Below are 19,021 nucleotides of genomic sequence, written 5' to 3'. Positions count from 1 at the left end.
ATTCATTTACCTTTATCCTAATCCTAATCCAACGTTAGCTTAAAGCTTAATCTGATCTCAAATCTACACCTAACCAAAAACTAAAATAGGCTGTTCCAGTTGAAATCCATACACCCCCATGGAAGAAATTATCTTTATCTCCCACACAGGGGGTGTTCATGTAGATTTCAAATGGAGTCACACATTCAGGATTCAGGTAACCCCATTTGAAATTCACACTACCTATGTGAGTTCAGGCTTCAATAAACATGTATCAGTTGGATAAAGTAGAGAATTTTTATCCAAAGTGTTGAAACAGTGGACTGGATTACTTGGTACACTATTGCTTCATTTTATTCTAGCATTAAACTTAGGTGTGTCACCCAATCGACATTCTTTACATTACAAGAAGAAATCTCATATTTTCAAAATTCCAAAATCTGAATTTTGATCAATATTATTGCATTTCAGTGTTCCCTGATTGTACCTTTAAATAGCCCACACACTGTTAGAGTGTCCACTGCAGTGCATTCAGCCAAGTCAGGCTGACACTGAAGTGTTTTGATCAAATATCGCCAACAAGATTTTGTCTGTTTACCAAGTTTGGCTGAAAGCTTTTCCAAATATACCAAGAGAAGAGCAAAATTCAATATTTTAATGGTGTGAAAGCTTTGCCTTTGCCGGCAAGTGTCCATATTGATGCTCCAATTGGTCATCTCTGCACTTTACATTGCATGCTTGCTAACTATTTGAAGCACTACCGGTACTTGGTTAAAGATGGCATTACTTATAAGTGTTTTGCGTGTTCCGTGTTTGATCTAGCGACGGCCATTATACAACCACCATCTAGTAGTGCTTTCAAATCCTGTGGATTTATGTTCAAATTCATCTACCTCTATCCTAATCCTACTCCAACATGAGCCTAAGCTTAATCTGATCTCAAATCTAAACCTAACTGAAAACTATAATGGGCTATTCAACTTGATATTCATACACCCCTATGGAAAAAATTACCTTGTTAATGTAGATTTCAATACCAACTATTTTATATGGACAAAAAATAGTTGAAAGACCAGTAGCATCAAATTCTAGGATATAAAATATTCTTCATCAATTGTTCTATTAGACCAATGAAGACCAACAGTAGCAATAGATGCGTTTTTGTTCAATGTATATGAGTATTGTACCTTGGACACCCCAATGACACCTGAGACTCACAGCAAGTCAATCTATTATGTTAATATTTGATCGATGTGGGAATTGATATTCCTCCAGAGAGATTCATTTTCATTTATATATTTTTTTCTTCATCTCAACAATGCTTGTCATGAAATACAGCCACTATAGCTAGTAATTGTAAACAAGGTCAAGGAAATCAGCCATTTTACTACTGATTAACATTGATTTTAATAATAGCAATGCAAAAACAAAAATAATTAATGTGGGAGGATTATCAGGCTTGCTGTCGACATGCCCTAATTTGCTCAAACTTGCATTGGGGAGGCTGAAAGCAATTGATGTTAGTTCATATTTTGAAAGAGTACCAACATTATTTTTCCTTGATTGTAGTTATTGTTTTACTTCTTTTCTACCTTTAAATCTGTACAATTCTATTTTAATGAGACTGAACAGAATAGAGCTCTTGGGGACTCATCAGAGATACATATCACCAAAATAGCCTCACATATAGCAAACTGATAGTGTCATCAAATGACAGTTTGGAAGTGTGGAATTGGACATGATAAGTCTGGCCTTTCACATCTCTAGTCTGACAGTGTGTCAGCTACTGTTTACAAGGGCAAAATAACATAGGTCATTTATTGCAACAATAAAAATAGCAAAAGATACATTATGAGATGAGATGAGATGAAATTAACAAAATTTCAAGAAAAAAAAAAAAAAAAAAAAAGAAATAAATACTCATCATCTTCCATCTAGACCTGTACAAATAAAAAAATGTGCCTTCAAAGTAAGCAGGTGGTGAATGATGTGCATTCTCTAAATTCAGTTTCATTGTCAACCGTGTAATTGAATGGGATTATTTTGACATTTTAAACGCTTGAAATACTATCACAAACAAATAGGCCTATGTTAATAAATAATATAAATTCAAGCTAAAACCGTTGGGGTTCGATAATGAACCCCACAAAACTAACCGAGTATATGGAAAATGCCATACGGCCGAGCGGTTTTGCCAGCTCTCTCCAACCATCATGCCACCCGCCGCCTGAAAGTAAGTGTATACTTAATTTGCCAGGAGATCCAGTGCCCCCTATCAATCATCACACACTCTTTTGCTTAAAAGAACACAAATCGAATTGATTTCTTTATTTCATATAGTTGATCCTCCCCTCTTCCACCTCCTATATCCAGTACCAGTCATGATCCAATTGAATTAAGTCAAGTAGGTTAAGTCTGTTATACTCATCTCTTATATCCAATCTCGATGGTCCATTTCATGTTGGTCCAGTAAGCAATGTGGCGGTCTAGACTCCTGGATTATCAGTCATTTCGCACGCTGCCCGTAAGCAAAGAATCGGCATAAGGTAAACTTTTCTTCTGTGGATATAACCTTATATCCTAATACCCATATCATACTTATAGCAGAGGCACATCCAGCTTTTTTAAAGGGCCGTGCATGACACATTGTCTGGTGCAGAGTTTACAGCAATGCTTTTACTGTCAGATATGTCCCCTTTAAAATTTGAGCCGAATAACTGAGCTAAAGCAAAGAAAATTGGAATTCATTACCAGCGCCGATGTCGCCAATGCATATCACTCTGTCAGTCATGCTATGGCACAGCTCTTTGATGTGTGTATGACCATCCTGCACGCCATGTACATACTGTGTTATGAACATTGCATACACGTTCAACTAATATTTCCATCATAATTAAACAATGGTTCCTCCACTTTATTCAAAATCTAAGATTTTGACAAAACTACAACACCTAAAGTCTTGATTTTTGCAGGGTAAGTTAAATGTGTCAAAATTGAGGATTGTAATATATCTTTATTAAGCGTATACGTGGTATTGTTGGTCGAAGCAGCCAAAAAAATTGATTTTCATTATCTGAATCAATATATTATTGAAAAATAACACTTTGATATTTTGCAAAAGTTCATTCTAGAAATCATATACTTTGAAAACTTGTTTAATTTATTGTTGTTAATGAGTTATGTACGTTTTACAAAAGTTTTGTTGTTTCAGCCCTCTTTACAACATAACTCAAGAACCACAGGACCTACAAAACTATATTTGTGATATTTGAATTCTTCTACACGCTCGCTATGAATTGAGCAATGCATTTTTTGCTAAAGCTCACTACCATTCGCAAGATGCTGTGAACTACTTTTTTTCTGCTGCTTCGACCAACAATACATCGTATACCCTTAAACTTCTTGCAAAACGGACAAAACATGGTAAAACGGATAAAACAAGGAAAGCGACAAAAAACACGGAATTGATAAAACAGAATTTCAAAAGTAGAAAACTGAAAACTTATGGCTCTACAATAGTATTCAAAATACTACTGCCTTCAGATTACTTGACTATGAATTATAATAGTGATATCGATTGTGATGCGATTTATGATTGCCTCCTAGCAGCTCATCCCTCGCTGGTCTACATGTAGTGGCAAGGAGTACTGCCTCATGATACCGATGCCATGGGTTCACACCCCACAAATCATCAAATTGTACACAAAAGTGACTTTATACTATCGTTTTTAATCATTGGTTTATTTTCCATTTATGGAAGGTTAAGAAAGCTAGTTAAGACTCATTAGGATATTCCAATTGAAATTCATACACCCATATGGAATATATGGCCTTAATGGAGTCACCCATTCAGATAACCCTATTTGAAATTCACACTCCCTGTGTGGAAGATTAAAGCCATGCCTCCTATCAGGGGGTGTATGGGCTTCAACTAGAATAGCCCATTGCCCTAGCCAATTGGGTCATGACTGATACTGGATTCTATATGTCAATATTAAGGTAGGTGATGATATTCAGAACATTGCTACTAGCTGTTTAACTTTCTCCATATATCAGGCTAGATTACCTGAAAGCTAGTGCTTAGAGCTCATCTATCTCTACCATGAATACGTCGTGTGGTGTTGAATACATGCCTCCGGACACCAAATGGAGTTGTTTTCTTCAGTTCTGTAATTCAAATGGCATTTTTTACAATTTAAATAGATATTTATGAACCCATAAAACGTTCAGGCATTACATCTGAAAGGGTGATGAATCCTGTGATGAATAGGTTTTTTACTGATTTGATTGACAATATAAATAGAATTATGTTATTTCATCAAATATAAGATGAAATTTGATTTTTATAAATGTTTGGAGATGTCAAGTGACATTTAGGGAGTAAGAAAACAATAAGCTATTCCAGTTGATATCCATACACCCCCTGTAGGGTATATTGCTGGTAGAGATTGATGGGCAAAAATTATGCATGATGGGAATGACAAGGGCTCAAATTTGATCTTTTTTTAGCCCCTTTCATTCCCAGAATGCATCACCTTTGCCTAACAATTGCTATCAGCAATATACTGTACCTTATGGAAGACATGACCTTAATCTTCCACTCAGGGCGTGTCATTTTCAAATGGAATTACCTGCATAGGCAACTCCATTTGAAATCTACACCCCCTGTGTAGGAGATTAAGGTCATGTCTTCCATAGGGGGTGTATGGATTTCAACTGGATCATCCCAACCATGCTTACTAGCATATCACTTCGTGACTGCATGCTTGGCGTGTTCCCGGGCGTGTTGACATTTTAAAAGGATCAAATTGACAAAAGCTTCAGTTTTTCAAGCTATACATCACCCCTTTGGCTATGCATGTAACCAGGGCAGTTCTGACAGGGGAGAATCCCAGTCATTGACAAATATGTCCTAGTTTTGCAGTAAAGAAGGTCAAAAATGGGCTGATTTTAACAGCATTACTTTTCACACATAAAATTAATTCTATTAAGTTGTTCAGTTGCCTGCACACATTACTTTTATATTAACTAAATCAAAAATACACAATCCCTTTAGTGGCAGGGTTCAGTAACGGAACTGTTTCACTGCCATTCCAGATCCATAGGAAACCATACAATTAGCCTTGAGCAGACAAACTATATCATGTTTATCATGTCATTCAAATAGAGGTCATGCATCATCTGCCAAGAGTACCAAAACCTACATCCAGATAGAGTCATGTAGTGAGTATTAAGGCTGATCTTAACCCTGGAATTATTGACACTTTTAGGCGTCGTTCCTTGTTGTTGGCCTAAAGTATATAAAAGTATAGTATATATTTAGAATGGCAAATACTTGGCAAATCCATCTGTAATGTTAGATTTTGGTAAAAATGCTCAGGTTTGGAGACCTGAGGCCGATGTAGTTTTGAGATACTGAGTATACAGTAAATGAGAAGGAGAAGATGACCAAGGCCAATATCTATGGACCACTTAACATCATTGTTTATCAACAAAGGCGAGGGACTGGTCTATCGATATGCTTGAACGAACGTCTACACTGTTCAATGGCTTTCTTGTACTATATGACATGTGGTGGGCAATTTAAAATGCACCTGCCCTGAGCAAACTACGATGCGTATGCACACTGCAGGGCAAAGAACAATGGAAATTGCTATAATTTTTGCGCATACTGCTGGGCAATAACGTCACATGTCAAGTGGTCTATACATTAATAACCTAGCCAATGTATACTATCCAGCTCAAGTTTACTCCAGGCAGAGAGGAAGTATCAGTCAAGGGTGTCAGTCCTAATTCTTTGAGCTGCTCTCATCCTCATCCAGGTCTTCAGTACAGATACAGATAACTGCTAACATCTTTAAAAAAACTTGTTCTTATAAAGGTCCGTTCATACTATCACCGCATTTGCGATACGTTGCTTTGCAATGCGGTGCGTTGTCACGCTGCATCGTACTGCAAACTACTGCATTGCCATATCGCAATCAAGTTAAATACATTTTAACTTGGAAATGCGACGAGTTGCGTTGAGTTGCGGCAAAAAGTAATCGATATATCGGCACCGCAACGTAACACATCGCAAATGCGGTGGGAGTATTGGTGTACTATCCACAAAATTACATTACATATGTATGTAAACAATGTGCTAAAATTATTTCATATCAAATATGCCGAGATAGAGGGTATGAAAGTTGACCATCATTAACGGCCAACAATGCAGAGATACACTATTTAGTGCTCAATGTGTGATATGTAAACAGTGTTTATAGTTTGCATTCTGTTAACTCAATGAATTCAATGAGAAATGTTTTTTTCTTGACATGTGACGTTATTGCCCAGCAGTATGCGCACAAATTATAGCAATTTCCATTGTTCTTTGCCCTGCAGTGTGCATACACATCGTAGTTTGCTCAGGGCAGGTGCATTTTAAATTGCCCACCACATGTCATATAGTACAAGAAAGCCATTGAACAGTGTAGCGGTTCGTTCAATGCAGAGATACACTATTTAGTGCTCAATGTGTGATATGTAAACAGTGTTTATAGTTTGCATTCTGTTAACTCAATGAATTGAATGAGAAATGTTTTTTCTTGTAAAAATTAAACTTTGATATTACACACCTGTATATTCTTTAATAAATACCCTTCAATATGACAGTTTACAAAGGAGGGGCCTTTATTAGAGGTCCAAATCCGCCCAAAACAAATGTTTGGGAAAGCTTAAAAATCATGCCAAGATTACTAACTACAAACTTAGAATCAATGATTTCCAGTTCACTTCCAGTTTTGCGATGTCATTTTCACTGATTACCAATCATATGTGGAGCTTATCTTAAACAAGATAACATGGAAATTCAGCATTTATTAAACATTTTGGTCGAAAAGAAGTATTGGGGCATTTGTTAGGTGGAGTAACTATTAGGCCAATGGAACTCGATTATTAGTTTCCGATTGGATGTTTGAAAAAAAGGACGAGGTCGTTATTTCATTATTCATTATTCGGTCTCTTTTCATTATCCATTATGTCAACAAATCAATGATTTTATGAACAGCTTTCTCCAAATTTTAGTACCAAAGTATATATTGTTGATGAAAGACCATCTCAAAACCGGTATTAATGCTTAGATCATCTTTACAGATATTTTGCAACAGATTGAGAAAAGATTTGAATTTGTTTTCATTAAAATGAAAAGAAATTTGCAATTTTTGTAATCACTAGAAACATGATGAGGTAATCCTTAAATTTCCATTATTTACTACATCCTCTACCCCTACAACTAAGAAAAACTGCTGATTATGATCAGCAGGGGATGTCAGACATTTTGAGAGGTTCAATTTTGATTATTTCCATTTCAATTTTCAGATCATTGACTTTTTTATGAAAATAATGAAAGTTTTGGTCAAATTGAAAAAGTGATGCGGGAGGTCAATAGGAAACTAACAATCGAGTTCCATTAGCCTTACTGAATATACTGTAGTCATTTTTTCAGCAATTTCACTCTTTATTTTCTTCTCATTTCTGAGAAACAGCATCTCAAAAAGTGAAAATGTTTGAATTCTACTAATCTGGGTATAAAATTACCATTTTGCAGCAAATTCCTAGAGGGCCCCTGAACATGCATTTAACATTAGTAAAAAATTCATGAAGCAGGCAGTTTAATGGCAGGATATTACAACATTTTTGTGTCAATTGATATGCTGCGATCACACCACCAGTCACCATTCCTAGTATTTATGCACTCAGTGTTTTTACCTTGACAGTATGAAATGTTTCTATTATGTTTTCAGCTACAAGCCACAATCTACTCAATCAATCAGTTACATTTATGTCATAGCACCAAATTCATTTTAAAATGGTCAATGGCGCTCATTAGCTCAAAAATTACTGCTGATAAGCATCTTGAAATAGGTGGCTCTTCAGTACTATTCTTAAACTGTGGAAAGTACCATTTTTGATTCAACCTGGTTATTCCACAATCTGGAAGCATAGGCAGCAAAAGCTTGGTCAGCAAAAGAAACACACTGAGTTCTTGGCTCATCAAGAGAGGTACCATCTGAGCATGATGATCTAAGCTGCCTTTGAGTAACTCAAATTTGAAGCATGATGTCAGAAGCCAGGGGAGTTCATTTATGAGTTCTGAAATGATGGAGTCAAACTTGCGTTTCCTGAAAATCAGCCTTGCTGATGTGCGCTGGACATTTTGAAGTTTGTTCTGCAGTTTCTTGCTTATTCCCACCAATCACAGATTATTCCTTCTATAATCTGTGCACCAATAGACTATTGCAATAGTCAAGACGGGATATCACCACTGCATGAATAGCAATTTTAGTGGCATCTTCAGTGAGTAATTTCCACACATGTACGTCCAATGTTCACAAGATGACAGTTTTGATCTCACTAGATACTTGAGCTAACATTGTCATTCCAGTGTCAAACATGATGCCCAGATTTTTGATGGAGTCTGATTTAATGGTGACATTAACACCAGCAACATCCATACTGGAAAGACTAACCTTGGAAAGTTGTGCTGATCTACTATTAGGAACACACAAGCTTTGTTGCTCAAGAGTGATGTACAAGATCTAGTCTGCATATCTCTACAAAATGTACATGCATGTGGTGAAGTGCCTTTCAATATATTTACATCTGCAATAATCTTGGGGGTCTGGGTAGTTAAGGAAATAAAGTAGTCCCAATATCCACTATATAGTATTTTGACAAACCTTTGATGAGAGCATAGTTCCGTGATGTTGACATAGTGCCTACAATGCCTAGTATGTGTGCTTTATGCATCATACATGTTGCTGATTCCGCCATATACGCATCATACGCATTGTGTGTTCCGCCTCACAGAAGTATGCTCTTAATTGTTAAAAGGTTACAGCAATTTACTGTAGTTAACAATGGTAGTACAATGCTAATGACATTTACATCTGCTACCTGTCAATCATTATCTGAACAATGCGATCCAAATATTAGATGCATATCGTAAAAACTTGATAGTTAGCATATGTGATCGAGTGCTTCTAAAACATGCAAACATGAAGTGCCCATCCACAAAAGTGTAAAAGGTTTTCAGCAAATCATCGATACACAAGGTTATATACAAACAAGTAAACCTGCAAATTTGTGTCTCAACCCCATTAGCTCAGTTGGTAAAGCGCCAGACTTTGGTACAATTTCATGTTTTCAAAAGCGCTCAATAGTAAGCACATAAATATATGCTAACTATCAAGTTTTTACGGTATGGCACTATGTATGTTCAAAGTCAACCAATTTGTAGGAATTTGTGTTGGCAAATCCACACTGGAGGTGTGTCGCAATGGGAGAGTATTTCATGTTGTATTCATGCTATGTTAAATTGAATGCTACAATATTGATGGTGCTGTTATAGTGTTGAGTTCTGACTTAGAGACGCACACCTTGTGCTGAAGCGGGATATGTGCATATGAACTGGGAATAATACCATGATGTATCAGGGTTATTGTATTCTTAAATCAAAGGCATTTTCAGAATTACAGAGGTATTGAAAATGGATTAACCTCATTGTAAACATGAAAACTATAATATCATAAAACAAACCAAAAAAAGCATGAAAAATTTGATATTTTGACCATTTTATGCGATTTTGATTTAAAAATGGAAAAGTTAAACAAAAGTACTGAAATCAAGTGAAAGACTAAAAATTGACATGTTGGTGTTTGAGATGCAGGCACACTCACCTTGAAATCATATAAGCCTTTGGGTCTGTGGGTAACAGCATTTGCCAAGCAATAAGTACCAAAATCCCATGCCATCACTCACTACTACTGGCCCGGATCACTTCAATGACAATTGAATTGTCTTTTGAGAGGAGCAAGAGCGAAAAAAAAAAAAATGCTTGAATCGCTCTTCTATATCTCCTCATTATTTGCATGCACAAGAGGAGTGATTAATAGCTCTTATTCATGACTCACTAACTCAGTACACTTTGATGGCCATTGGTGCAGTCATTTCAAAATAAATGCATTCAATTTAGGTGTCCTCACAGCTTGTGTATCAGTACCATCATCATTGTCTTGCATTAATTGGTCAGATTTGGCAATATTTCCTGCAATATATTATTGAGCAACTCATCTTTGACAAAATATTGAACTGAATTGGTGCTTATTACTTTGATTTTAAAGAAAAAAATAGGACAAGTCATCTTTAAGTAAAACTCATAAAAACTGTAGTACAGGAATAAAAGGTCTTTGGGCGACGGCATGATGCAAACAATACAAGATGGAAAATATGACGGCCTTACAAGCACATCAACTTACAGGGTCTTTACCATGCTAGCCACCATACTTCAGTTAACCCAACTCTCCCAGGAACAATTCAAATCTTGTCTGTAGCTCTCCTGGGTCCTTCACAAGAGCAGTAAGTTTTAACCCCGGGTTTTAACCTGTTTGGACAGTATGACAAAATGCCATAGCGGGATGCATCTTAGAGATTGGAGTTACCGAGAGCAATCACTTGTGCTCTACTCATATTACCAGGGAAGTGAAAATCACAAATCAGGAATGATAAAGGCCATAACTCCATTCTTGTTAGATGTGCCTTTCTTTGATTGAATCTACTTATCTTCAACTCTAGTTTTTTTCTTTCATTTTGTACACAGGTCTGTCAGCTTACATAGGCTTTTAATGGCCAGTGAGCTTACATAGGCTTTTAATGCCAAGTGTGACATGTTGGCATTAATTTTTGCATTGCGACAAACACTTTTTCCAATTCTCTGCTGTAATTATTGTTTCCCAACTACCTTTATATGCTCAAATAATGGGCTATTCTGGTTGAAATACAGGCAACCCCTATGAAAGACTTGGCCTTAATTCTCCATACAATCGGTGTAGATTTCAGATGGAGTCGCCCCTTTCAGGTCACCCCATTTGAAATTCACATACCCTCTGTGGAAGATTAAGATCACATCTTCCACAGGGGGTGTATGGATTTCAACTAGAATAGCCCGACAAGCTTTACTTGAGGCTTTGCTCTTCTTCATCATGTTTAGTCACTTGTGGCATATTTTTTTGCTCAAAACAACAAAAAACAAATCTGTGCTGCAGTCAAATTCCACCGTTTATCAAAACAGCAAAACACACAAAAATTATCAAACTATATACCGGCCCTAAGCCACAAAACAGCTGAGTTAACAAACAACCTTCTTTAATACTGCAGTGCCACTGGCTTGCATATGATGCTATTTTGTTGGTACTTCAAACTAAACTGAAAATGGTGCTTATGAAGAGAATAACATGACTACACACAGTACACACAATCTTTCACATAATATAGGGTTAAAAAGTAAAGCAACTTCAGCAAAAAGTTTGTTTCACTTTGATTCTCCTGAACTTAGTAGCCCTGCTAGCCATAACTGTTAGCAGTGGTTAGTGAAATCAATTTTGATACACACAAGGTTCACAGGTATTGGGCCGGTCGGCCCCATAACAGTAGTAGTAGTAGTATTGTTCTTTTTTGATGTAATGGGGAACCACGGATTGTCATCAAACACAAATTATGTTGGCAATTTTATATATGTATATTATACAGCCTGTCTCAAAAAAAATTGTGCAAGTGAAAAGCGCCCTCTGTGGCAATTAGAAAATACTGTTGTGACATAATGCTTACATCAACGTCAAGGGCATAGTCTTAGCTCCCAAATGCCGTTTAGTCTGTTCAATTTGCTTGTTTTAATCTCGAGATATGCTTACTTAACAACGAAAGGGTAAAATCACAATTGTGCCACTTTTACTAGGGAAGAGGGCTGTACATGTAAATCAATGATAGCATCAAGTTTATCAATAGTTCCTTCGTGAAATCAAAAGAATGCATCAATTACACAACAATACAAAATTGTTTTTAGTGTTTTATCATGATAAAGGTATAATGATTCTCTTTTTCCTCTTACGACAAATTAAACGATAAATAAATATTTCACATTCTGCTGTAAAATTAAATACATGTGCATGGAAATGATTTAACCATGGTAAATACTGTTCTTTTTGTCATTCAAGACATGTTAAAAGACAAATAAATATTACACACTTATGGGTTAATGAACTTTGACAAGTTCATGAAATTAGATCAAATTAATAAAATTAGACAAAATAATGCACACGCACTAGTGTTGATACGTCTAATGCATGAGTCCCGAAGGGGGTGCATTAGACGCATCAACATCAGCTATCATTGATTTACATGTACAACCCTATTCCCTAGTAAAAGTGGCACAATTGTGATTTTACCCTTTCGTTGTTAACTAAACATATCTCGAGATTAAAAAGAGCAGAACAAACGGTATTTGAGAGCTAAGACTGTGCCCTTGACGTTGATGTAAGCATCATGTCACAACGGCATTTTCTATTTGCCAAAGAGGGCGCTCTTCACTTGCACAATTTTTTTGGAGACAGGCTGTATTAAGTTTGTTTGCCTTATAATAGGCAAAAAATAAGGGTCACAACATCTGTGTATTGATATAGAATGACGTGCATGCAGTTGGGCACAATTATTGATATTTAGACATTTCCTTTTCATGCTTTTCATGCTTATGTAATTCACTGTGCTCTTTGGTGTACGTGAGTCTGTATGTAGGGGTGTCCGTATTTCTCTTTTGATATTGTGACCTTTAATTTAGTGTCAAGAGGGTGTAACAATTTCAGGCATTTTGTTTAAGTTGCACCTCCTGCCTCTGATTCTGTTGTATTTTTAATGACATTATGTTGCTTTTTGATGAATACAAAATACCACACGATATGATACGACAACACTGTAATAACTAGCTCCTTTAATAATAAGCTTACCTGAACTAAATTTTCTTAATACTGTCCATGGTACTGATGGCATGTACCACTGAGGAGATATTGTATTTTTGATGTAATTATGCTGTTTTTTGATGGAAACAAAATACAATATGATACAACAACACTGTAATAACAGAGCATCTCCTTTAATAATAACCTTACCTGAATTGAATTTCCTTAATACTGTCAATGGTACTGATGGCATGCACCGCTGAGGAGACATTGACAATCCTGGCACATCTTTCCTTTGTCCCTGACCTCTTTAACATGTCTAAGAGTAGTCTTGTCAAAACAAAATGTCCTAGGTAGTTAATCCCGAGATGTGATTCCAAGCTGCCGCTGGATGATGCAGTTGGAGCAAAAGGAGCGTGCATAATCCCGGCTGCATTTATAAATTGGGAAAGGAAGGTAAATTTCAAAAGAAAGGCATGAGGTTATTAAAAAACTTGTTCACACAGGAATAGGAAGCATGTTTAGTGACATTGTATTTATGCCCCAATTCGTATAGTCTAATTCATACAGATCCTTTTTCTTAGAGAAAAGCTTTTAAGGGGTCCTGCATAATCCACATGCAGCTTCATCCTCCCACTTACTCGAGAAAGTTTGCTTATACCATGAGAAACATGGGACTACATCCCCTGGACAAAGATATCGTCCAATTTGTATTTTTGGGCTGTTGACAGCCCAAAATTACACCACAGTAGTTGTTGGGGCACTGTAATACATGTAGTTATACGTAAACAAGGCTTATATTAACCAGACACCCAGGCTCTTTTTACCCCATGGTTGTCCAGTTTTGGCTCCTGGTGTGTCCAGTATTTTACACTACAAACTATAGGACCAGGAGCTATCTTTGGGACCAGGAGCTAAATTTAGCTCCTGGTCCTGGCATACTTAATATAAGGCTTGTACGTAACTCGCACATTCAACATCCGAATCAACTGAAATTTTGAAATTACGCTTTTTCAGGGATATCTATTGAACCACAACCTCAAAGAGATTGCTAAAAATAAAATACTCAAGTGACCTTGCATTTCATCACATACTTAGATGAAGTATAAACATGATAAAGAATGGTTGCAGGCTTACTTAACCTTGAGCTATGTTAAGCCCTGGCTGTCTTGGGCTTAAACCTCCATGGGCTTAGTTAAGCTACATACAAATCAAGATGAAAGTTCAAATTAAGTTAGACTAAAGTTTATCTAAGCCATAATGTGTGAGAGCTTTAGGGACCTGGGCTTGGGGACAACCATGTGAATGACACAACTGCAATGCTCTGCGTGCTAGCCATGCGCTTCAACGGAAAAAGTTCAAGTTTTGAAATATTTTCTCAAAATATCAAGATCTATCTTAAGAACTACTGAACCAATACTACGCTTGTTTGAACTCATTCTAATGTATTTTTCATGCTGATTCCAAATATGGTCATGAAAATTTATAATTCTGAAATTTTGGAGCTTTTACAAAAATTTTGAAACAAGTCGTCTGCAATCGACACCCGCGTGAAGAGAATTAAAGTCAGTTGGGGACCACCATGTGAATGACACAACCGCAAAGTCAACTGACTTTAAAGTAAACTGAATCATTGCACACATTAAATTCATATACACATTTGGGTGTAGCTATGATGATTGGCTGCTGGCTCACTTGAGCTCTGTTAAGCCCTCAATGTCTTGGGCTTAACTACATACAAATCATAAAGTGACTATATAAAAGTTAAAATCGATGCAAGAGCGAGCTTGGGAACCCCAGCTGTTGATCTGGACTAGGGACCACCATGTGAATGACTATGCATAGAGTCAATTGACATAAAGTCAAGTGAATTAAGCAGTATTCAGACTTTTTATTGTACGTAAAATATTGTATGTAACATATCTACGGTGTTTAATCTATTGCCATTCTATTTCCAGTAATGTTTAAGTTCTAACGAATGTTTGATGAAGTAAAATCGATAATATATTTCTACTAGATATTATATGTAACATATTATCGATTTTTCGTCATCAAACATTCGTTAGAACTTAAACATTACTGAAATAGAATGGCAATAGATTAAATAACGTAGATATATTACATACAATATTAATACGCCTAATACTCGGAGTCTGTGGAGCGCTTTACTGTACACAAACAAATAATCAAAATTCAAAATGACTTTTGTCCTTTGTCCCTGACCTCTTTATCATGTCTTGGAATAGTCTTGTCAAAACCAAATGTCCCAGATTAAGTTAATCCCTAGATGCGATTCCAAGCTATGCCATTGGTACAAAAGGAGCATGCATAATCCTGGCTGCATTTCCAGATGGGTTACAGAAGAGGAATAGCATATATGTGACCCCTCGGCACAACTGAGCCCTGAAGTCGCCAATCATCATTTTTGAGATATTCAACCAAAATATTCTGCTTGAAATTAGCTTTAAAATGATGTATATATTCATGTCTATAGTACTTGACATTTAAGTAGTGAAAAATCAATAAAACAGTCAACAAATCCTTTGTTTCCTATTGTTTATTGTTAAGTTCGATGGAGCATATCTCAATAGTGGCACTGGCGACATCCGGGCTCAGTTGTGCCGAGGGGTCACATATTATACTACAGGGTGTCCCCAAAAAAAGAGGACCCTCATTGCGCCCTCTTTTCTCCTATTACATACCAACATATACTTGATCAACTTTTCTGAAATAAGAGAAAATGAGGGCGCAATGAGGGGCCTCTTTTTTGGGGACACCCTGTACATGCTGTATCCTTCCATGCATTGATAAACACACTTTCAACTTTTTTGTATAAACAGCAAGATTCCTCATCAGAACTGGCCGTAAGATCTTTGTAACCCATTACATCTACCACATAATTGAAATTCAGTAATGAAGAGGGTAGATAATTAACTGTTAATTGTATTTCCTTTTCAGAGATCAAACTCACTACACTTGCACTAAAGTCAAAGATCCTAAGGCCAAAAATAATAAGGTTTGTCTCAAAGCTCACGAGTGGTTTGAAAACAAATGCGAAATGACATTTTTTTTATTATTGTTATTATTCCTGAGTTGGTATTTTATGGTATTTTGAGAAAAAAAATCTGATTTTTGCCCAATTTTCCCCGCAAAAAATAAAAAAATTTGAAATAAAAAAAACTTCTTTTTTAAATTGCACAATTTTACAAATGCGCGCACGAGCTTTGAGACAAACCTTATTTTGGCCTAACCAGTTTGACATTCACTGTGTACTTACCATTATTGACTAGCACATGTAAAGGTAGGCCTTTTGCCTTGAATTGTTGTACAAATTTCTGAATAGATGCAAATGATGCTAAATCAAGAGGCAAACAATCCAATTTGGCAAAAGGACAAGTTGCTTTGATGGCTGCCTCCACACTTTGACCGTTTGTTTCTTCTTTAACTCCTGTATTTAATGAAATCAGAGCAATAGAGAAGGGTTAAAAATATGACAAACAATCAATCAAACATCAATCAAATCTGCCATGGACTTTTAAAAATTGTTTGAATTTAAATTGTTTATAAATTGCTTAAAAGTGAAGGATAAGTCATTCAAATTTGGCAAAAAACAACAACAACAACAACAACAACAACAACAACAACAACAACAACAACAACAACAATAACAACAACAAAGAAAACAACAGTATTGCATGTAAAATGTCTTTTTATTTTTGTCTTTACTACACACTAGCGCTAGCAAGCCTGGAAATAAGCAGACTTGATACAGGCGCAATTTGTTTTTAAACATACCTCCTGGTTCACTGGAATTTTACAAGAACCAGGAGCAATATTTGAAGAAACAGGAGCAATAGCATTTTCAAATAGTAAATCCTTTTCTGCATATACAATATAGCATTCCAGTACTACTGCATCAAGTGCAGAAACTAGAACCAGGAACAATTGTCTAAAATAAATTGCTCCTGGTTCATGTGAATTTTACACGAACCAGGAGCAATTGGTAGCTTTACAAGGGCAAATTTGCTTCCCGCACCCGCTATTTCCAGGCTTGCTAGCAGGGCATGTTCGCACATCTATGACACTAACAAAGGTGTCAAAATCTTGAATTTTGATGTTTTTTATGATCATCCAGATGAGCAAACACTGAATAGGCCTTTAAATTCCAATTCAGTGATTTGATCATCTGGAGGATCGTAACCCCCCCTCCCCCGCATGTTTTGATATCACCTAAAGAACAACAATTTAGTGGGCAATTGATGTGGGTGTGATGCAATACAAACAAAGCTTGCAACAGATTTGAAATTTGGAATTCTGACAACTGATGCATGCTGTTGCTCAAATCAAGAGAGTAAAAAAAATGTAAATTACAGATATTTGTCACAATATTGATCTTGAAAACTGCAATATCTCAGGAGCCATGAGTTCCTTTTGATAAATTTACAGCATATAAAAAAGTAATTCACAAGAAAATTGATACTTGAGTTTGCAAAATCCATGACTCAATTTGTTTGCACAAATCACATGCCTATAATGGCTGCCATGAGCCACATATACATTTAAGTTATATTTCAAAATACTTGCAAGGAACTTTGTAGGGAGGATTCAACCGTCATGATCTTAATCTTAAGAACCATTGACTATAAACGTTTGTTCAACTTAAATATAAGGCAAAAATCATTCAGCTTTTGTTACTGCATGCATCAATAAGGTCCCAACTCATGCTCGCATAAATTCACATACACATTATGCAAGATGTTACTTAAATAAAAACATGAAAACATTGTTTTGAGCTTCCCCCTTTTCATTTTTATTAAGGGGTGAAATGTATAAACAACTATTGTTACCATGTGAAAGATACATACAAACCTGTGTCAAGTCTCTTATATTAAAAATATATATAAATTTAAATACAAAACACAAAAGGCAGCTTTGGCACAAATATCTTTGATACACTTTTTAAAACTGCACATGAAAATTTGATGACATCAGTCTGTGTACGAGTCTGTCTACGTAGCCATTTGTGGGTGTTATTCCAATCAATACTTAATCATAATTAACCGAAATTAATCATGATATTTTATAGCAGGTCTTTGCGAGAATACACAGGTTATACTGGGGGAATATTTAAACCAATTTTGACATTATCAAAAACATGCCAGGCTTTGAAGAAGGAATGTTGGCAACTGCACCTGGTTTTCTGTGGAATTACTCCTATATTTTTATGAGTTTGCATTGATTTAAAGGGCAGGTCTATAGCAAAAACAAGTTTATATCTATTCGAAGAGAATAATTATTACATTACAAGTTGATACTTGTTGCAATTTTTCTGTGCGTATTTCTCCTGAAAAAGGGGAAATTGTGTGGGTACAGTTCAGCCTTGTACGTGTTCTTCCCCCGTTTGAAGCGTACGTGTTCTCCCCCGTTTGACTGATGACGTAGGTAAATGAAGCGGACATTATCGTGCTCTCATTATACAATCGCACAATCACTTTGACAAGTTTGACATTAGCAACAATTAGTTGTACTATCACTTACCACAACAATGCTGCATAACAATATGCACGCTATTATTCTCTTTCGGGAACAAAGCCCACACAGTAATTGTTACTATGCGTTTGCTTTGTAATATTTCATCCAACTGAAACTATAGCATTGCAATATATATACAGGGAACAACACGGTTTATATCATGATATGCTAGTCTCAGATGAAATTCTAAGCTCAAATTATGTATTTATTTTTAGGCGTAATATTTCTCATGATATTGATATACATATGAATTGTAATATCACAATTGTCTAATATATAAAAAAGAAGCGGCTGATTTTATCCATATGTTTAAAAGCCATGAAATTTGTAATACTTAATTTGGAATTTTTTTCTGTGAACAGCAACAGTATACGTTCTGTCCATTGAGAGCGTTTATAGTCCCTTTTCTCACAGCGGGCACATCTCATTTCATGACGTCACCGGTTTTCTAGGCCAAATCTGTCTCGTTCGAAGGAACTCACCACTTAAGTTGGTTTTTGCGGAATATCAATTATTTTCTCAAAAAAGGAGTCATTTTCATTGTCCTCATATTATTAGCTTGCCAATGATATGATGTTGTTTTTGCTATAGACCTGACCTTTAAGTTGGAACATGTGTAAGTATTACAAATATGTCAAAAAAAAAAGGTATATTCTGAAAAAAGATCGTACATTAAGGCTTTAATAATTAAAACTAAGCAGTTAAGTTAGCTTAATTGATAAGGTGTTTGATTATGGTGC

General features: G+C 36.0%; 1 protein-coding gene across 1 annotated transcript in view; it reads right to left on the bottom strand.

Moving 5' to 3' along the window:
• LOC140160316 (polyprenol dehydrogenase-like) overlaps positions 1 to 19,021 on the bottom strand; it is a 248,165-nt gene that overhangs the window by 193,138 nt on the left and 36,006 nt on the right. Inside the window, exons 3-4 of the mRNA XM_072183581.1 lie at positions 16,027 to 16,197; positions 12,960 to 13,179 (exon numbers count right to left, since the gene is read on the bottom strand). Of these exons, the coding sequence (XP_072039682.1) occupies positions 12,960 to 13,179; positions 16,027 to 16,197 (391 nt within the window). The remainder of the gene's footprint in view (positions 1 to 12,959; positions 13,180 to 16,026; positions 16,198 to 19,021) is intronic.

Source organism: Amphiura filiformis, chromosome 9 (assembly GCF_039555335.1).
Source record: "Amphiura filiformis chromosome 9, Afil_fr2py, whole genome shotgun sequence".
NCBI classification, from domain to species: Eukaryota; Metazoa; Echinodermata; class Ophiuroidea; order Amphilepidida; family Amphiuridae; genus Amphiura; species Amphiura filiformis.
Note: the sequence above shows the minus strand (reverse complement) of the source record. Positions and strands in the feature narration are given on the sequence as shown.